This window comes from Citrus sinensis, chromosome 2 (assembly GCF_022201045.2).
Source record: "Citrus sinensis cultivar Valencia sweet orange chromosome 2, DVS_A1.0, whole genome shotgun sequence".
NCBI classification, from domain to species: domain Eukaryota; kingdom Viridiplantae; phylum Streptophyta; class Magnoliopsida; order Sapindales; family Rutaceae; genus Citrus; species Citrus sinensis.
This window is the reverse complement of record NC_068557.1, coordinates 29,660,445-29,683,630: the sequence shown is the minus strand read 5'-3', so window position 1 is coordinate 29,683,630 and position 23,186 is coordinate 29,660,445. Positions and strand designations below refer to the sequence as shown.

The window sequence follows — 23,186 nt, the reverse complement described above, 5'->3', positions numbered from 1 at the left end:
AGCTTCCGAATTTTCAGCATCAATGCCATGTAGCTTTTGAGAAGCCAACCATGAAACAGCTGCGTAGCTTTCTAGCTCTTAGCTGGAACCCAATTTCTTCATTGTTTTAATTGTCACCACTATATATATAATTGTTGATGCAAAACCGGCACTAGCCAGCCAACCTACTTTTTTATGAAGAAGCCAAGAATATCCTTCGTAGCATTTTCCTTCTCCTTTATTACAAAGAATTTTCCTAGCATAAGGTCATAAACCATTTAAACCGGCCGATTAGTTGATTTTAAGCTTTGGCATCTTATTAACTTAATAATTTTGCAACTCAATTAAGTACTAATAAAGTTCATGATCTTGCAAATAACAAGAAGTGGAGAATTGATCTATTTTTGACTTATATAAAGTTATTTTTCATCTTTATCCGTTATATAAAGTTGATGAACCTCATTACAAGCATGCACATGAATTGAAGAGTGGGTGCTGTAAATATCATGCAATTGTAACGACCAGAATCTTCTTTTTCTTCTTTTCTTTCTTTTTTTTTTTCAATTCAATCTTGATGGGCGAAGAAAATTTATTTAAAGGAATAGAGAAATAGATTCCTAGGTAATTAACAATTTTCATTTTTAATTTCCTTGTCCTGATAAATCAATAGTTGCTGGGTTCTTGGATTTTTTATTGTGACGCATGAAAATGTAGGCATCAAGGAGAAGGAAGCTTCGGAAAATGAGTTTTTCTTCGTTCCCCAACTCATGTGATCAAATTGACGGCAGATTGTGTTACGAGCTTTCACTGTCAGTACTGTAGTTAAATTAATTCTCTGTCATCACTGTAGTTAAATTAATTATCTATTAAGGCAGTGTTTATTTTCTGGAGTGGGAGTGGGGAGTGTGAATTTCTCCCACTCCAGTGTTTACTTCAACAAAATAGAGAGAGATTGGGAATCCCGCTCCGTGAGCCTCACTTATTTTTTGAGTGGGGAGTGGGAGTGGGACTCCCATCCACTCCCACCTCTCCATTTTCTACCATTTATTTTTAATTTAATTTAATTTAATAAAATAAAATAATTTATAATTATATTTATTTAAATAATATTATTATATTTAACTAAATAATAATTTACATTTATTATAAGTTAAAATTACTTAAAAATAATATTATTATATTAATAGAGAATTAATAAATATATGCTATCTTTATTTAATAATATAATATTATTATATTTATTTTAAAATAATAGTACTATATTTATTTAATATTAATAATTAATATTTAAAATATGTAGCTAGCCTCCTCCTTGCATCAAATTCTATTTTTGTTTCTTTTGACCTGCTAAAAACAAGGAAAATTTGGCAACTTATTGTTACTTTGACCCACTCCAATACAAAGTTAGCCTACAGATTTTGCTCCCAAACTACTTCTCTAACTAGCATATTTTGAATGAATACGAAATTGTTTCAAAGCCATTCTTTTTTTTTTTCAATCTGTAGAGAATAGATTTGAAAAATATTGGTCATCAATGACGAAATATACATATGATTTAGGTGAAATCGCAGTGTTATACCACAAATAACTAAAAAAAAAATGAAGTATATTAAATTAAATTAATACCTCTTTTTTTTTTTTTTTTTTTGTAAGTGGGTACTATTCGGTTAAGTTCAGGCTAAGAAGCGAACCGAACCAAAACCGATCAATTCTTTAATATTAGAAATCAATGCCAATCAAACTTTGGAACCAAACCAAAATATTTCGATTTGGTTTGGATGGATTCTATAGTTCGATCGGTTCAGATTGGTCCAGATTGAACTTCACAAACTGTTCATAAAAAATTTCTCTTTCTATTTATAAATCACCAGCACTTCTGATACACCCCACCTAGCTTGAAATCCAAAACCAAATTGCTCGTCACCATCCCATGAAAAAGCTCACCTTGTAGAAATTGTTAAAGCTACTGAACCAACCAATAAATCAATTATTAATGAGCAACCAGTGTACGTGTTTTCTGTTTATAAGCGCTGTCCACATTTGTGTTTTTGTGCGTATTTGGTATGGTTGATCTAATAGTTATGAATGTTTATTTAGATTATATTTAGTACAACTTATTGAATAGAGCTCATAAGAGTAGAGGTTATTCTAGTGAAGCTTATACCAATAGAGTTTTTGATAAAAAATTATTGAGTGTTTGGTTGTCAATCAAAAATATCTTTTGAATCATTAGACTATTTGATTCTACCAAACTAAAAACACTTTTGTCTAATTAAATTACCAAAGAGAATATATTGAATAATAATAGAAAGAAAGATGAAATAGTAGCACGAACTATTATATCTGGTACGCTCTTCACCGACAGTGGTGGCTATGAGTTTTATCTCAAATGGTGGTAATAACTTATATTGTTAGGGTTTTGTATATAATAAGTAAACTAAAGTGACGGCAATCTCATTAAAAAAAAAGTGGGAAAAAAAGTGAAGCAGCGACAACATGATTTTTTATCAAATGGCAGCAATAATTTTTATTGTGTAGGTTTTGTATATAAATAAGGGTATTATGTAATTAATGAAATATTCTTAGGGTATTTTTTATATTACATATATTTCAAAAAGGCTCTCCAACCTCTACTCTCAAAAGCTAAAATTTTGGATTTTTCTAGTTGAGGTAAATTAACTTATTTAAGCATAAAAAACTCTACTAAAAAACAACCACGTACCAAAAAAATCTTTAAAAAGTACTTATAAGATTAAATAAACATTTATGACCATTAGATAAGTCGTACCAAATAGGCACTTAATCTCATAAGCTCAAAATTTTTATTATTGTTTGATTGTTTTTAAGTAGAGCTTTTAAAGATTAAATAAGTTATTTTACTTCTACCAATAAAATCTCAAATTTTAGGCTTTTGGGAGAGGTTGGAAAACATTTTTTTAAGTGTTAAATGTTTAAAATATTGTTTACTTATTTAAGGCTTTTGGAGAGGTTGAAATATTTTTTTAAGTGTTAAAAATGTTGAAAATATTCTTTACTTGTTTGATAATCTTATTTCATTTTTTTTATAACATAACTTCAAAAAACTTGTTTATTATGATGATTTTATAAATTTTAATATAAACTCTCATTGACAACTAAACAACTAATTTTTTTTTTTTAATTTATACCAAACGGAGACTTAGCATTTTTATTTATTTTTATATTTTTTGGAATTTGTGTTTTGCTTTTATATTTATTTGTTATTTTTTTTTAATCAAGAAGATAATAGATTGGTTTTTTGGTTGGGTTTGATTTTGAGCCGAATCAAACACAAACCGATTGGTTCTTAATTTTTCGACCCATTTGATCTTTGCTTCCAAAATCGAACAAACAAATTTCAATTCGGTTCAGTAAAAACCAAATCAAATGCCCAGCCTTAGACTAGTACTAGTCTTTCCTGTTGTAATTTGTATTTAAAAAAAAAAAGAAAACGGGTGAGATAGAGAAATAATTATGATATTTTTATAACAAATTCCTAACTCTTCAACTTCGACCAAGTCTTGTCAAGTGATACATTTTTTCTGGGTCGATTTATTGTTATTATAGGTATTACATCAAAGATTGTCACAGTTACCAATTAGATGTTAAATTTTTATGATAACGTACAAAATTGTTTACTACACAACCCTACCATGCAATAAAAGCATTTATAAGGCTATATTATGATGCCACTATAATGCAGCACTTACAACATAATTAAATCCGAGCCCTCCGGGTTTGCATTAGATTCATTTTAATTTTTTAATTTTTAATTTTTACTAGCTAATAAATAAAATAATTTTTTTATAATGTATTAATTAATAAGAATACCAAACTGAAAATACAGTCATCGACTGCCATGTTCCGGTGTCTTTTTGAGTGAAATCTCAGTATCAAAAACTTTTTATTATTATTATTATTATTATTATTATTATTATTATATATGGCGTTTTCGTTACTAGTGATAGTTGTACTGTTTCGCAACTCCAACACCAAGGATACCAATATATAGTACCGAAATTTCATTTAAAAGATACTGGAACACGGGGGCATGAGTGGCTAGTTGGTGATTAAAATTATTTTTATTTTATTTAATAAATTTATATAATTAATCTAATATAACCAGTAATAAAATATTAAAATTTTAATAAATCTAAAAAATATTAATTTAATATAAATATTACCATAAATAATACTAAAAATATTATTATATATTAAACAATTCATACTACAACAAACATAAAATTGTGTTACAGTTTATATAATGTAACATACTTTGATACAATACATGTGTCAAAGACACCCGAACAGCACATAACATATTACGCAATAGTTAATTACTCCTTTTGATGAGAAAGTAAAGCTTTCTAATTAATTACTCCTTAGAAACAAGTTTTTCTTTTATTTTGAATGGATTTGTATTCCAAAAATATTATATGCTTTTGGCACGTGAAGTGTAGGCCAATTCAATTTAGAAGTGTGGAGAAAGTTTAAGTTTCATTTTTGATCTTTCAAAACAGTTGACATGTGACTAGTAAGCTTGGCTGCATTGAAATTCTTCATTGAATTGGGCAAAAATTTAGGGTCCGGCTACGGTGCAACGGTGATACCGTATCATCGTTGCACTATAGTTTTCTCCAAAAATTTATTTGTCCGCCGCATTTCTCCAAATAGTTCGACGACCGATGTCACCAGTCGCCATGCCCACATTTCCAGTACATTCGAATTACAATTTTATACAATTATTATGCCATGCTAATTAATATTTTATTTTTTTTTCTATTTATTGTAAAATTTTGACTTCTCGTTGTTCATGTAATGCATAAATCGCGTGGCAACGAGATACTTTTTTTTTTAAATACTGTTACATAAGATTGTTGCTAATATTACATCAAATATTATTATTAATATTTATAAATCGATTATACAACTGACACCTTCATTGTGGCATTGGTGCGTGGCAGAGACACTTGATGTTTCAGTTTCATGAAAATCTTTTACAACTCATTCTTGTTAAACAAGGATATAAGAAGACGAAAAGTCAATATTCGTTCTTGTCACCCAAAAGTACGACCGCTGGCGCTATGTACTCACAGTCAAACTTTGGATGGTTCGTTAATCGGACAAAGAGGTCCCAGCGCTGTCCAAATACTATTTCTTTTTCTTTTTTTTTACTCAGTCAAGAATCTCGTTGTCGATTCACCAGTCCGGAATTCACACAACTCTCTTGACGTAAAACTATTTTTGTTGAAAAGAATTTTCCTTTTCAAAAAATTACTTTTGTTGACAGCGACTCACGGGATCTGGGGATCATTATAATTTTAGAATTAAAGTGTACTAGCTTGGATTGCTTTACTCAAATTATTAAGTGATGATTTTCATGTTAACTTCGAACTTTAATTTAATTCAATTTAATTCCAATTAACTTATATAAGCTTACATATTGAGCTGCTTTGTATGTAGTTCATTAACTGGTTACGGGAGTTTTTCAGTTTCTGTCTAATGAAATCAATATACATCACTTATCCTCCTATAATTTTCATAATAATTAATAATCCATAATTTTATAGTATTATCTTTGTTTTCAAATACAATTTAATTTATATTTATTATAAATTAAATAAATCATATCAATGGAAACAAAAATAAAAATTGAGTACTAAAAATGAGAAAATATATATTTTAGTATGAATAAAAAATTAATGATGTAATATTTTTCTTGTGCTTTTTATTATTTTTTAAACGTTTTTCTTATAATAAATATATATTTTATGTTCTCAAGATAAGTTATCAAGCAAATGACCCGTTTATCCCTCTTTTTCTTTAATGGTGCTTGTGAGATTTTTAAGAGAACAAAGTAGTATATAATGATTTTAGTATGGAGGAATTTGACAATCTCCCATTATAACATTTCATTCATTAAATAACTTAATTATGTCTAATTTACATTCTGCTTAATATCATGGGAAATTTAATGACTCATGATATAGTCTAAATAGGAACAGAAAATTCCTGAAATTTTATTTCAATTCTTGATTTTCTTCATATTTTCTATATCTAGAAAGAACATACTGATTTGAATGTATCAATTCACTTTATTACAAAATCATTAAGAAAATTAAAGAGCTAACATCATTTTAAAAAGTTTGTATACAAACAAATGTAATTTGAAATATTGGTTAAATGTAAATATAAAAATCAATATACAATTAATGAGATAAATAATATTTGGCAAGTGAAAGTCATAAGATAATGTCACATTAGAAATACAAGCATCAGAAATTAATAAAATTGTGAGTATTATTTATTGTTTCAATTGTTGAAATCTTTTAATGATTTATTAATCGGAAATTGGAATGAGCTAGAATGAGAATCAGAATAAAATATTTGTTTGAGTTGTAGAAATCAGAATCGGAATCGACTGTATTGATATTTATTATTTACTTTGTTTTGATATCGGAATGAATTGTTACAAGTTATTAAAATACTCTTAGTTAGTTATTGTCATTTGTTACTATTATTATTTGTTATAATAATTGTGATTATTATTATTCAAAAAAATTATTGTTAATAACAACAATGACAACAACAATAATTATAATAATAACAATAAAAATATTATTAATAATAATAACCGTATAGGTGCTATGTGAGATGAACAGCTACTGGTGGTGGATTGATTTGCAAATTAAGGTTTCTGATTTTTAGCTTTTGCTATTTTAATTTTTTAATATTTAAATTAAAGATAAAATGGAAAATTTAATAACTGAATAAGGGTAAAATAGTCAATTTTAGGAATGGGAACTTGATTTTCACTCTCTTGGGAATCAAGTTCCTATTCTTTAATCCCAAAAATATATGGGCTCTATATCTTTCATTCCTGTTCACCCTCATATTTATACAAGTAAACACTATCAAACATTTTTATTTGGATTCTCATTTCTCCATTCCATAAATAAACAAACCATAAGTAGTCTTTCATAGTTTCATTTTTTTTGTCTAAAATCTGAACATATATGAATTTGGTTGAAATTTGAATAAGTCTGAATACATATATTTGAATAACATGTTTGTTTTTCTTCTTTCAATATCTGAATATAACAATTAAGTTGTTTATTTGTCAAAAGTAAAACATTTGAAATATAATATGTTGACATATATAGCCTAATAAATATTAACAATACTTATATTTTTTGGTTAAACAAATGATAAGTTATAAATAATTTATTTGATTAGTAAAAAAATGATAATGTTTACCTTAACGAAGTATTAAAAGTAGAGAGTGTGTGTGTGTGTGTACACAGCACATGTATTTTTTACATTAATATATGATACTTATAATGTTATTTTAGTACACTGTATTTTTTTTTGTTAATTACATAAGTCAATTAAAAATTGTTTAATCATTTGAATTAAAATTAATGTACTAAATAAAATTTAAAATCTATTATAAAAATAGTATATATAAATACAAAGAGAGGGAAATATTGTACACACTTATCTTAAGTTCTTTTATGTTTAAAATTCTCATTCAAAAAAATAATTAATAGTTGAATACGTGCATATAACAAAAAAGAGGGATAAATAAAAAAGTAATAAGAGAATAGTTTATATAATAGAATATAAATTTATTTAAAAAGGGTATTAATGAGAGAATATTAAAGTTTTATTCAGATGTTTTGCTATTTAGATAAAAGTTAAAATATTTAATTTTTTTCATTCAAACCTAAATATTTTATAATCAGATATAACTAACACAAAACAAAAATTTAAAAACGATAAATATCTAAAACCAAATAAAATTTAGATTTCAGAAAAAAAAAATTTCTAAGTAATATAAGAAATCTGAGTTTTATATATATATATATATATATATATATATATATATATTCATTAAACGACCATGTCAGCCTGTCCCTGCAAAATAAATAAATAAAGAATAAACGTGTTTGAAGGTTCGTATATTGGTATTGCAGTTCCATGTAAGCCTATGAAGAGTAGTCAAAATATTCAAAAGCTCTCATCTTTTATCAAGAGTCGTCTCCTTGAAATCAAACCCTGCCTTTCAGTCATGATCAAACCAATATCTTAATTTTTTAACCTATAAATACACCCCACACCTTCCCTTCAAATCCTACAACACCATACAAACAAAATCAGATTGAGGGGGGAGAAAAAAAAAAAAAAAAGAAACTCATCAACAAATAAATAATAATTAATTTATAAAAACTCAGTGGCTTTTTGAAGGTGCCATGCAGCGTTATTCATCAACCAAAAGCTTGTGCCGTAAAATCATTCATCATCGTCCTCACCACCAAATCCAATTGCCTATTACCCGTCGACCATGCGATGTGTTCATTAATCATCGGGGAACCGACACAAAGAGGACCATTGCAGGCTTGCTTCACGATCACCTCTCAAGGCTGAGGCTTAATCCTTTCTTGGATAGCAAAAATATGAAGCCTGGGGACAGGTTGTTTGATAAAATTGATACCGCCATTAAGCACTGTAAGCTCGGCGTCGCCGTGTTTTCTCCTCGTTACTGCGAGTCCTATTTCTGTCTCCACGAGCTTGCTCTTATTATGGAGTCCAGGAAGAAAGTTATACCTATTTTTTATGATGTCAAGCCGTCGCAGCTTCAGGTTCCTGATAATGGAACTTGCTCTAGAAAGGAGTTGCAGAGATTTTCACGGGCTCTTGAGGAAGCAAAGTACACGGTGGGACTCACATTTGACTCAATTAATGGGTATGTATTATTTTTTTTTAAAAATTGAAGTTTGATTTTATAGGTATTCATTTTCTGGTGCAAGGGTCTCTATTTTTTAAAATGTCAATCAGAGATTTCAAAGTATTGATAAATCCTTTATAATGTTGTAAAATATTAAAAAATCATTTTACAATGTTATGAAAACATTTGACAACTGTGTTAACATGTTTTTACATAATTATTAGACAGTTTATAATATTATAAAAATATTTTCACATCCTTGTCAACTCATCTTAAACTTTAATAAAATCTGTTATCTTAGATCATATATATCACCTCTTTCTATATATATGTGTGTGTTTGCGCGCGAATTAATAAGAATCTGATCTTGAGATAATGTTTCATTTTATATAGGGATTGGTCAGAGTTCTTAACAACAGCAACCGATGCGGTGATCAATAACTTGATTGAAGTGGAGGAAGAAAGTACAGCAAATAGGGAACCTATGGGCTTTCTGCAGAATTATTAAAATTAATAATGAATATTCTTTCATTAATTCGTACATTGATTTGATTTTTTTAATTTTTCTTAACCAATTTATTATTTAATTGATTTATTTACTTTTTCTGTATAGAAAAGAAAACAAAAGTGTTTCTTTTTCATTGCACATTTGTTCTTTTGCAATTGTTCGTTATCAGGCCTATGATCAAGCAGGCTTCATACACTGTACAATTTTTTAAAATATTCATATTTTTCATCTTGCAACAACTTCGTGTTGCAGATGGTTCATCGAGATTTACAAATCTCACTTGTAAAATTGTATGCTCTGAACTTTTTGTAACACGTATTCAGCTTCAATTATTTCTACTGTTTTTTCCATATTTATGTCTCCGTATATATTGTAATTTAGAATGATAAAAAACATATTGTTGCTAATTAATTAATTAATTAAACTGCTCTCTCTCTTTGATTCCATTTTATTTATATTTTTTATACGTGGTTCCTACGTATTACTATATTTTTTTTAAATGTGACGGCAAAAGTGCCCGATAAAGAGAAAGATTAAAGTGCATTCGCAGGAAATGTGTGGATGCAATGCAGAAGTTTAATGGAACATATTTTCTGCAAATGTTATTAACATTATTCACACAAAATGGCATTTATTCAATTAAAACAAAAAAAAAATGAGGTGGAATATTGACATTCTGAATTTTAATGTCTATACTGAAGTCGAATTCTTAATTACTGAGAATAGAATGTTTAAAAAAGAATAGAATAATTTGGAAATAAGGTAATCAATAATGCTACTTTGATTTTTAATATCTGAAATAACTTTTTCCCATTCATTATATACACTACATAATCTCTCAATTCTTCAATTATTATTATTATTATTTTAGCATGAATTAGCTCCATAGGCTTCAATATATTAAAATTGAATAGTTCCCCAATGGTGACCGTTGATGTTACGGTGAAGTTGGATTTCATGCTTGATCTAACTTCGAAGGGAACGAAATTAATTAAAACCGTTAAGCGTTTATTAGATTATAGATAATAAAAAAATAATTGAATTTTAACCCCTTTTTTTTTTAAGGAATTTTAACCATATTGGGAAAGGTGAGAAGTTCAATTTCGGTGGGAGAACATGGTTACAATTACGGCGGAGCAAAATTAATATAAAAATGTTAGAGATTATTAGCTAATAATTATTTAAAAATAATAGATTTTTATCATATTCGGAAAAAGGTGAGAAGTTCGATTTCGTTGGAAAACCATGCTCACAGTTCTATTAATTCTAATATCTTTCCGACAAATTAGTCTATATCTGTTATCTTAACTGTGGCCGAGATTTGCCTATATTATTCGAAAATAATCATAGAGGAACTTTTTTGAAAACAAATCATAATAGAACTCCTTTCGGAAAAAAAAAATGACAATATAAAAATTGTTTTTCTATACGTAAGTGAGGACCTATCACCCATACTGGTTACTAGATTGCTTTATTATTAATTTTCTTCGGATAGTCGAAGAAGCTTCGCAATTTCCGTGATTTAACTAATAACGGGATCAGAAGTTGGAAAATATAATTTGAGTTGGTATGCTCTTTTTTTTTTTCTTTTTTTTTTAACTCTAAAGTGGTGGGATTCAGCTATGTCTTCGTGTCATTATTGTATTAATAGTTTGACTCAGCAATTAATTTGTAATATATTAATATCCTCCCGTGTTATATTTGTATATCTCCTAAAAATATTAGATTAAAAAAAAAAATAACATACTTCCAAGATATAATTGGTTTTCAATTTAAACTTTTAAAGATTTTGTACATTGATATTCTGCACTTTTTAAAGATGCTGTATTGTCTGCGTATTATTTTCTATCCATTATACTGTCAAAAATTGATTTACTCTGATGAAATTTTGGGTTAAGAAAACGTAACGATATGCCGTGATACAGATGGACACGTTTTGGGTTTTTCTTTTTCCTTGGGGAATGAGACCGTATAAAGTTTCGGGGAAGTTGACGCTAGCAATGGAGAAACACCCTAGAAAACACCGAAATCGAAAGAAAATATAAGACCTTGCTTCGTTACAGACTCTGTATGTAACGTAGCAAGTGGGGAGCATCCACGCGTTGCAGGAGAGAGGAAAGTTGTTGGAACTTAGCTGATACAAGGCCAGTTTGCACTGAGCTCTTTGTCCTATAAATTTACTTGCTTGCCTGATTGTGCCATGACTGTGACTGCCAATAAGACCACCGATCCCTGTCCGCAAGTCAGAAAATTTTGCGGTACTAATTCAACTCAAGAATGAGGATTGAGAAACCGCACCCGCTCTCTAATGATTCAGCACTGAAAAACAAAATAATAACAACAAAATGTCCCATTATTATAAGATATAAACATTTTAACGAAGTAAAAATTGACTCGGGCCCACACATACCCTTTTATAAGAAGAAAAAAAAATTCCAACAGTTTTAACTTGATTTGATATTTTTCTACAAATGATAGAATCTTTTCTCTTTTGAGATCCTTATCATTTTATAAAAGAATAATGTGTAATTAAGCTAGTTGTTTCGAGTACTGTTAGCAAGATTCCACTTCGACACTTATAAATTTATAATTGACAGGGGATGATTTTGAGCTGCTTCTTCTCCTGACGAGCAAGATTTTGGGCCCTTGAGCTTCTCCTCAATAGGCTCCCGCACACACAACAACCAGTCAGAAGGCGTCGAAGGTTTTTCCAGCGTAAATCCTTTGACGCTCAAGTCAGCAATTTGGGCTTTACTTAAGAAAAATTGTGTCACCAATCATATGGCTTAATTATAATTTCTTTTTCTTTTTAAGTCTAGAAGGATTTGCTTTAAAACTCCCCAAGGGATCAAAAAGAGAAATCCCAAAAAATAAAGGAAAGTGGAGATATAGAAGAATTCAGTGTTTGAGTATCCAACCCCTACACCTTCAACTTTGTGTCTTTTATACCCATCCGAAATATTCAGTCATGTCTCCACGATCATTACTGGGCCAGTTGTACCATCATGGGTGAGTGGGGGTCGCAACCGTTTTTGAGTGGATCTCATGCCCGGGCCCTTGAGAGAGAATCTATACCTTGAATAACCGTCGTTGGCTCGACACTGCCTCGACCAGAGTCTCTCGTCGCATACCCCCACCCAAGTGAAGTATTTGGGCGACCAGAAGACGGCTCCTTGTGGATGAGCTCTCCCGATGAGCTGCTTTTGGTCGAGGAGACCTCTTTGCTCATGGGTTCTTGATCGTTGTACTTTTACCCCAAACAAGTACTTAACATTTTAAGTTGATTAGCAATTTTCATATTGATCCGTGTAATAATTGATTTTTTTTTTAAATAAAAAATAGGATTAGATAAAACTCAAATTAGTTTTTTGAATTACTACCTCTCAAATATTGAATTTAGGCGACTAAGTCAAGAAAACAGTTTGAAAAATAATTATTGTCTAATTGGATTAGAGTGAAGAGTAAACATTTAGATTATTAATTAAAAATGATATGATTGATGTAATTAATGTATCAAAAACCATTTCAGTCTTCACATAGAAAACAAAGCATTTTTATGTATAAATATTTAAGTATTGTATGTGAAGTGAGCTATGATGTTTTGTAAGTAATTTTGAGGGATTTAGATTCGGTACTAAACCCACGTTTTATTTTTTTTTTTAAAGATACGATTTATGGTTTTTTTTTAAAATATAAAAAATTAATTAAATTTTAAATATATATTACTATACATAAACGTGCAGTAGAAAATCATGAAGACTTCAATGCTAAGTTAACTCTGCACTGATAACCTTGAGGCATGCATCCTTCCAACGGTAGGTTTTATTAAATAACAAAATTCACATATAAATAAAAAAAATATGGCGCAGACGCGCAGTTTCTGTAATAAGTCCATCGTGCATGTCCCACTCCATGTCGAATTGTCGATAGAAGTGAAAGCAAAATGTTATCAGACAAAATATGAAACAGAACAAAGGTTGTACATGTTTTCCCACCGACAGCTACCTACTCCAATTAATTGCTGTGTTGTTCATAATTTTCATGCCAGCACCGATATTTGGCCCGTCTATTAAAAGATTATCGAAATTAATATTTTTTTGTTAAAATTAAATTAAAATTAAGAGGTCGTCTAATTATTTATGGGCGATGATTCACTATAATTTTTCTTTTCATGCTTGTGAAAAAAGTACAGTGTTACGATTTTGCCCATCTTTCTTCCCGCTCTAGTCACCCATCGCTGCCTTGTTTTATATAAACATATATTTATTATATGCATATAGATCCCAAAGCTTCGTTTAGAGAAATGAAAATGGGATTTGCTGTTGTTGGGTCCGTCTTCGTTGTTTTAGCTATTCTGCGAATCGTCAGTACTCTGACTAATGCTATCAACATCAGCACCAATGCCAGGCAACGCTTACACCCAGTTTCTTCTAGCCAATGGCCTCGCTCGGACTCCTCCCATGGGGCACGTACTTACTTTTTATACTAATTGCTATTGATTTAATTTTTATATTGACCAAGCTCTCTTTCCATTTTCATTGGCTTTCAATGCTTTGGGAGAAATTGGAATATGGCGTCCTCAATTCCTCACTTTACTAAAGTGAGAATGCACGTTAAAATAAAAAATAAATAAATTTCAATACATTAAGGAATGTATTTTTTTTATCTGCTAGTAGTATCTTTACTTTATTAAAATAAAAATATCTTCACTATATATAATATATTTGAGCTTTTGAATACTTAATTTGAAAGTACTTGCAAAGAGGTTTTTCAGACTAATTTCTAAAAGTTTAGTTATGACTTATGATTTAACCAGTAATGTGTATGGTGTGTTAAATCTTTTCAAATGCATGTTTTGCATTAAAATTTCAAAATTTTGAATAAATTTTCATCTTTACTCAATCGAATAAGCACTTTGTGATTGGTGAACAGAAACCGTGCTTTACTCAACTAGAATCGGCCCCATGAGCTTTCTAATTGGGTTAAACGTGTAGATATGAATTAGTCCAACTGTTTGATTGTTTCAAATTAGGACTACACCATTCTGATTAACACCCGCTAAAAGTTGAAAATGACAAAACTAAACTGTAGTACGCCAATTTGACTGAAAATCAAATTAAAAGAACACTACAAAATAAAATACGAATAATGAAAATGAAACCTCAATGAGACTGTGGCATTAATTAAGAGTCTGTCAATATTTGAATTCATGGAGTTGAAATTAAGCAGTCCTTATCCCTGTCTTCTGATGAACGTTCTCAATAATTTTTCATTAATGAAATTGACCTTTTCAAGTCATATTTGATTCCTACGAACAGCTGAGGCTCTTGTTTCAACTGGTCTGGCGGCACTTGGGTACAAATATGTAAATATTGATAAGCCTTTTAAGCTGATCATGCACTCAGAGAAAGCATTTTCCTGCTATTCCCATTTGAATTTCGAACGTCCAAAACAGATGATTGCTGGGCAGAAAGTGAGCGAGACTGGAGGGTAATTTAAGGGCAAAAACTTCAACATTTCCTTCTGGAATCAAGGCCCTCGCTGATTATGTTCACGCAAAGGGTTTAAGACTTGGGATATATTCTGATGCTGGGTAAATTAACTGTATACCATCGTATAAGCCAAGTTAAAAATCACAAACACTACCTAGGAAATTTGAAATTATTTTTTGTGGTTACAGTTTTAGAACATGTAGCAACACAATGCCAGGCTCTCTTGGACATGAAGTACAAGATGCAGGAACCTTTGCCCAATGGGTTAGCATCTTTTTGTACAAAACTTATAATAATGTTTAACTTCTAAAAGTACTTGATAAAAACTAATTAATCACAACTTAACAATATTAAGGCCATTTATATTGGTGCAGGGGATTGACTACTTGAAGTATGATAACTGCTTCCATGATGGTTCAAAACCTCAAGAAAGGTAACAATACTTTGCGTGAAATCTTGGCCCAATGTTTATACTCAAATTTATCTCAATACCAATACAGATAAAGATTTTTCTTTGGTTACAGATATACTAAGATGAGTTATGCATTGCTCAAGGCTGGCCGTCCAATACTTTACTCGATATGTGAATAGTGAGTACTTGAAATTTATGAAATAAAATGATCGATATATTTAAATCAGGATTTGAAATATGGCTATACTTTCTCTCAGGGGGGACGAAAATCCAGCGAAATGGGCTGGTACGTAATGCCTGGAGAACTACGGGGGACATTAGGGACAAATGGGAGAGGTACAAATTTCCCAGCTGATTATAATTTCAAAGAAAATATGATGTTCATATAATTGATTTCACTCAATTTTATCTCTAATTCTCTCAGTATCACATCCATTGCGGATCAAAACAACGTTTGGGGAAGATTTGCAGGACCTGGCAGGTGGAATGGTAACCGATAACAATCAATTAGTCCTAGCATTTGATAAAACCATTATGCTATTGAATGAAACTGTGCATGTCTTTGATGCAAATCAAGGATTATATTTGTGTGATATATAATTTTTCTAACTTTTGGATTCTGACCAGAATAGATCCTGATATGTTAGAAGTTGGAAATGGTGGGATGAGCCTGGAAGAGTACCGGTCTCATTTTAGCATCTGGCCTCTCATGAAAGTGAGTAGCTTCTCTTGTATTTAATTGCTGCAACTAGTTAGTACTTTATAGAATCTAAACACCAAAGTTTGACAGGCCCTCTGCTCATTGGGTACGATATTAGATCAGCAAGCGGAGAGACTCTGAAGATCCTCGGAAACAAAGAGGTGATAGTTGTCAATCAGGATCCATTAGGAGTTCCAAGGAGGAAAATACGATCAAAAGGTGCCCTTGAGGTATTGTCTCGAACACTAAATTACTCAAATGAATAGTGCAATCTCTTGCATCTAGAAACATCTTCATGCAACATAAACAGTAATGCAGCAAATCTTTAAGGCTCAACCGATCATATTTTCAAGACAATATGCAGATTTGGGCAAGGCCGCTATCAAAAGGAAGAATTGCGATAGTTTCCTGTTACATGGAGAGAAATTGGAATTCCTTTACCAGCTCCGGTTATTGTCAGAGACTTGTGGCGGTATGAAGTACTTTCCAGAACTACAGAGTAGCCCTGTTTCCATACAATAAAATTTCATTAGCAAATTAGATTAGAAAAATGCACTTTTTTTTGCCCTTTTGAGCAGAGTTATTACCCTAATTATCATTTTGATTGCAGCATTCGTTTGTTTCGATGAATAAACGCTATGGATTAATTGCATATGTTGATCCTCATGCCTGCAAGATGTATATTCTTACTCCAATCTAGCCAGAAACTGAAGAAGGCTTTTTGTTCCTTCAATTGAAAATGTCATCCCATCAATCAAGCAAGTTTTGAGACGAGGTGAATTTTCTTTTTTAAAGGATTTTGTTTACAATTATTTCTCCAGGAATGAATACTATTTATACCAAGTTTATAGTACTGAAATTGCTTGATCAATTATTTAAAATGGTTTTGTTTTGATGGTGATATTAAGCTGTTATAAATCCAATTAAAACATGTAATTTGTATTTCTTAATTTGCACCGATGTGGTGGAGATCATGGTTAATGATCATGTAGTGCAAGAGTGACTCATGGTCATGGCATGATTTGGATTTTAGGACAAAGAAGTTGGGCTCATGGGCTTTCTCTAGAACTTGATACGTTAGCCTTTTTTTTGTTTATGGATATTGAATATCAGGTGATTAGATTCCCACCGCTAAATTAACTTAATAAAATTTGAGGTCAAGTGCAGCCAAAGAGGAGAGGTGTGAAAATCAGACATGTTAAATGATCTTAAAATCAGCAGAATTAGAACCCATAGCAATAGCGTTCCCGCAACAAAAACATATAACAGCATGAGAAAATTAACGCTCAGACGGCCTCACACATCTCTTGAGTGTAGTAGTTTTTCTCTCTGCTTCGTCATGATCTTATAATCACATGCTTTACCGTATTCAAAGCAAAACAAAAGTTGGTCATTCTTTTGCATAGAACATAAAGTACCAAACGAAGTTAAAAAGGAAATATGGATGCGAAGATTGAGAGTTTAGAAGCCCAACACAGACATCAAGTTGTTGAAGACATTTTTAAGAAACCAAATTTACTGATCACAATGAAGGGTTCACCTTTTTTTTTTTTTTGAAATTAATTTTCTTCTTCATCAATCCTAGGCTTTTCCCCATATGTATAAGCTCCTTCTATCAATTACACGTCCATGAATGATTTGGTTTTGCTACAAAAATGTGATTGAATGTTTCAGTTTGTTAGAAAAAATTGAACAACAAAGGCCTCATTTTGATTATTCAAATTAAGTAGAGCTTGTTAAACGTACATTGCAACTTGCAAGCTTGCAGCTTCTAAAATTCTAATGCACTTATCATAAATCTACAGTTTGAAGATGAGGTGAACAGAATCAAAACTAAGACTCGAGGACGTGGTTTTTTTTTTTTTCTATTTTAAACATAGAAAAAAATGCGAGAAAATGATATTGAAAGGGATCAGGGGTGTATCGTCACTTGGTGAATTGCTTGCCATACTAGGCCCATCAGGCAGAGGCAAAACAACTCTGCCGACAACTTTGGGAGGCCGGCTTAGTACTGGAGAAACCAGAGGAAACATAGATTACAATAATAACCCCCTCTCCAGAACAGTGAAGCGCAAAACTGGATTTGTAGCTCATTCCAATGTGTTCTATCTTCACCTCACAGTCACAGAAACACTAGTGTTCATTGCCCTTTTTCGCTTGCCAATTGTTTCACCAACCAGGAGAAAATGCTACAGGCTGAGGCAGTGACAAATCAACTTGGCATGACTCGATGTAGAGGCACCATTGTGAGGGAAGGATTTAGGACATGAATCTCCGGAGGCGAACTCAGAAGAGAGTTAGTATAGCACAAGAGCTATTGATTAATCCTAGTCTCTTGTTTCTGGATGAACCCGCTTCAGGTCTTGACTCCACCATTGCTAAGCAAATTTTGTTGGTACCGTGGTGTTCGGCTAAAAGTGGACGCGCAATTTTGATGACTATTCATTAGCCTGCCAGTAGCCTATTTTACATATTTAACCAAAATTCTATTGTTATCAGAACTCAGAAGGTAATAGTCTACACGTTGGGAAGGGGGATGGAGTGATGAGTTACTTTGCCGGCATTGGATTCGAACCATCAGCAGCCATGAATCCTTCAGATTTTCTATTAGATCTCGCAAATGGTATGCATTTTGTTGCATATATGAGAAAGATTTGACATTAGATTATGTGGAAATCAAGTTATTAGCCTCGAATTTAATGCGTAGGTGTTGTTTCCGGAGATCCAAAAGATGACCAGAAAGCTTTAAAAGAAACTCTAATATCAGCGTATAAGAGTAATCTTTCTGAAAAATTGAAGGCAAGTTTTCAAGAAGTGGGTGATCATAGTCTAATTGGTCCAGGAAACAAGAAGAACAGCAATTGGAGCACAACTTGGTGGCAGCAATCTTCTGAATTGCTTAAAAGGAACTTCAGACAAAGCAGTTCTTTTTGCGGCTCAAAATTGGTCAACTTTTGGGTCTTTCTATTATTCTAGATCTTATATAGTGGCAATCAAGTACTACCAACATACAAGACCAGGTGAACTCAGTTCAAAAACCTTATGTGCGACCCAAAAGTTTATAACAGTTGAGCCAATTGACATCCCACAGGATTCATATAATTAATTCACATATTTGTTACTGTTTTAACTTCAGGTTGGACTCCTTTTCTTCTACAGCAGATTTGCAGGATATTGGCTTTATTTCAAGCTATTCTTACAAATCCTCTGGAGCGAATGATGCTTGGAATAGGTTATCATCTTACTTCGTGGCTAAAACCATTGGTGACCTCCCAATGGAGCTTACTCTTCCAACAGTTTTCGTCGTCGTGACATATTGGATGGCACGTATCAAATCCACTACTGTGAACTTTCTCTGCACTCTATCTATTACTCTCTGCACAGCCTTGGTTGATCAAGCCTCAAAGTATAAGACTTGCAATTGGTGCCGTGTTGATGAAACAGAAGGTGGCTAGCACAATTACAGCAACTATAGTTCTCCAATATCTCCTTCAACGTCTGCCGGTTTTCACATCTTGGTTCGAGTACGCATCTCTCACATATTACTCATACAGGCTTCTGTTGCCGTCTCAATACAAGGCTAATGATACTTGTGTTTGTTGCTTGTTTGGTGGGAGATTTTCCTAGAATCAAGTACGCGGGACTTAGCCACCAGATTATATGTGTTGCTGCATTGGCAGTGATGTTATTGGGGTCTAGACTCGCTGCTTATGATGCCCTCATGGGGATAGGCAGAATAAGCCATTAATCTACTATTCTACAATTAACTTAAGGCTTTTTAAATTCCAACTGCATTTTTTTTTATTTAAGTAGTATTGATAAACTGTAACTAGTAAAATTAAGTGAAAAATGAATATAGTAATTAAAATCTCCCTCCACCCATATGAGCAGGATTCAAACCTAAAGCATCTTGTTTAAAGTTTTGATTTTTTTTTTTTATACTAATGTTGATGAACTAGCCAGACTGTTATGAATTTAAATAGTGAGAGATAACTCAATTTATTTAGATTATCCGTAAGTTGTTTACCTTTTTTTTTTTTTAATTGGTCAAAGACCTGAATGGGACAAAATTTAATTTGGGAGAATTCAAGTGATGCTTTGTTCTATGAGTTCCTCTCGACAAACAAAAAAAGTAGTTTTGTAATAAAACTTAATGAAAAATGATAATGTGCATAATGTTCGAAAGATTTAAATTAAAATAATTTTATTTATTCTTTTTTTTTTCAAATAACGAGAAATACAAATCCAACACCGTGTCTGTGATTCTGAGAATCAATTCTTCGAAGTAGAAAAAAAAATCGAAATCAGATTCTTCTCATTAAGGATATGTTGGATGTAATCAACTCTGACAAATTAGATGAAGACATGTGTCTTGTTAAAACTAAGGAACGGATGTAATGAGTAATTAGATAAAGAAACGGACGCAACCGACATTTTGGGACGTCACATAGTATGATTTTGCCGAGGACAAAGTGCTGCAATGTAAAGTCACGGGCTTTACCAATCCCAGCGCACTTGTGTTCAGCCTCTTTTTTTTTTTAACGATAACTATTATTCATGATATTTATAATTATATAAATACTGAGATTTGTTTATATCAATTCTAATATGATACCACTTAGATTTTTAATCCTCTCAAATATTCGAGGGACGTCAACTCCCTTCCTGGGAGAAAGACTACCTTCACTCAAGCTCTGGAACTCCAAGAAAGAAAATTTAAATTAAACTCATGTAATGCGTTTGCGGAGGCTCGAACCGGTACCCTCACACTTATGTTCAGCATTGAAAAGGTGATTTTGATGGCATTTCTCAACCTACTTTTAAAATTCTGGAAAATGGTGAAAAGTACGAATAACTTAAACTTGCATTTGAGGAATATATGTTCTGCTCATATTTGATGGAAAAAAAAAAAATCACTCAATTATTTTTAAAAGAGAGAGAAATTTTAAATTTCCATTTTTAAATGGAAACTCGAACTGGCTGTGAGAGTAGAAACCCATTACTCGGCCAACAATATCTTAATTACGAGTTATAAGATTTGAAAAAAGAAAAAAAGAAATTACGAGTTATCATGCAAAACATTTAATTGTGAACACAATCTATTTCTGGTATCACCCCTTAAGCAAACCTCAAATGGCCTTTTTAAGACACAACTATCGAATTAAATGTTCTTAATCAGAATCTTTATATTACGGATACCTTGGCAAAAACGACACGAAAAGGTTTTACATACAGAACCCGTATCCATAATGCGTCATATAATTCAGAGTGTGATTATTTGTTGTTTATATATAGTGTGTCCTTCGAATGATACATGCATGTAGAGCATTAATTTCAGTATACAAACTGTTATAACATCAACCGTAAATACGAATTGTTCATCACTAGGACTTAGTAAATTTGTGAAATTGACAGCGGATCTACGTACGCCTTATTCAAAATGGGTGGTTAGTAATTGATCATAACCATCAAAGATGCAAGTCACAAAATATTTCTGTTTCGCAAGTCATCAGCTCAGTCTCCTAAACTTGGGTGGTCCGTACACTATATATATTTTCTGATATATAACTATTTTAACCAAAACAAGAACCATTAATATTTGTCCTTTACTTGGAAAGTGGCTAGTGGTATTCTATTACATTAGATTAAGACATCCATTTGTGATAAACACACCAAATGGCCATGTTTCAAGTTGCATTATCTTGGTAGGAATTTCAAATCTCTTTTCAATGTACAACCATATGACCATATCTGTTCACTTATTCTGTCTTTTTCCATTTTAAAAAAGAATTCTATTGATTACTTCATATCTTGTGAGAACGAGGGAAAATGACCCCTTTAATTCAAATACATATAGAGATATTCTAGAGTAGGGGAATCCTCACCAAATAAGCATTATATATGAATATGATCTGCTTTAGATTCATAATTAAAATTCAGGACATGACAAATTGATAGTGTCGTAAATAAATTTATAACGTTATAAAAATTCATTTACCATTGCCAGATTTATATATATATAAGGCGCGATGTGCTCATTTTTTTATAATGTTGATTTGAGATTTTACAACGTTATACAATTCTGAATCTGCATATATATATATATATATATATATATATATATATATATAAAGATATAAAGTGAGAGAAAGCAGTTATGCTATTGCACTATTATACCATATGGCATAACAACTTTAACATTATACTATAACACCACATGGCGTAATAACTTTCCTACACTTTAATAAGCACTCAAAGAAAATTTATTAGTAAGGGAATCCACACTTTATTAAAATGTTATTAAAAATTGGGATGAGTTTACAACGTTGCAAAAAGACAATTGACAATGTTGTGAACTCATCCCATATTTTAATAAATTATGAATTCCCTTATTAGAAGTAATTAAATCATATGCCTTAATAGTATAATGTCCGGAAAAACTATTAGGCCATACAATTTAATAGTCTAATCTATTAAACCATATGAGGCTTAAGAGCTTTTTCATATTTTACCAAAATTTAGGATTTTGGACCAATACTTAATATATCTATGTGTGTGTGTATGTTAGAAATATTCTAATCTAAGATCCTAAATTTATTGAAGTACATGAAAACTATTGAATCATATAATTTAATAATATAACTTTAATAAAGTTTAGGAACTTGGACTTCTCGATTTCGTTGGTACCGTCCAACCGAATGCAATTCAATAGTTTCCTTATGCTTATGCATTTATGCAATTTCAATGAGGGAATTTTCAAGTTCAACCAACCGACTTTCAAAATATCAAGTGGGTGAATAAAAATCTTGAGAAAGTCGTTCATTATATCTATCATTATAGACAATACCCGCCATATTATCTATGGAGTTCGAACCTGAACTCTCTTTTTCGATTCATTATTTCTATCTCATACACTATAACAGAAAATATATTATATTAAAGTTTGTGTTTTAATGTATGTGTTGAGAGGAGTATATCTTAATAGTTTTTTGTCCATGCATGTAGTTTTGCCGATCAACCCACGAACGCAAACTTAATGGCTTGATCATTTTGTATTTTGGATGATTGAGATTGTTCTACACTTCAAATAGCATGACGCATAAGGGATGAAAATAATCGATCATCATCTTCGTTGTATGTTAAAGTTCAAGTGATCAATTCCTTGTTAGGCGTATTGCCATTTTGGTACATGTCCCACATTCCCACATGTGATCTTGAGAAACATAGTTGGCGTATTATGCCAAGTTGATGATTGCGTATCACTCGAGGAAAACTGAGTCCAGCACATAAGCCGCGCATGCCATCTTGAAAATGAAGTCATGCATCTTGTGAATACTGCGGAAAACTCA

General features: G+C 31.3%; 1 protein-coding gene and 1 pseudogene across 1 annotated transcript; both read left to right on the top strand.

The window, feature by feature from the left end:
* The first annotated feature begins 8,057 nt into the window (after positions 1-8,057).
* Positions 8,058-9,562, top strand: LOC102626142 (TIR-only protein). The gene is made up of 2 exons (XM_006468157.3): positions 8,058-8,743; positions 9,119-9,562. Exons 1-2 carry the CDS (start codon positions 8,250-8,252, stop codon positions 9,231-9,233), a joined length of 609 nt encoding a protein of 202 aa, XP_006468220.1. The 5' UTR covers positions 8,058-8,249; the 3' UTR covers positions 9,234-9,562.
* A 4,050-nt stretch (positions 9,563-13,612) lies between these two features.
* Positions 13,613-16,651, top strand: LOC102626440 (alpha-galactosidase 2-like; annotated as a pseudogene).
* Positions 16,652-23,186: the final 6,535 nt, after the last annotated feature.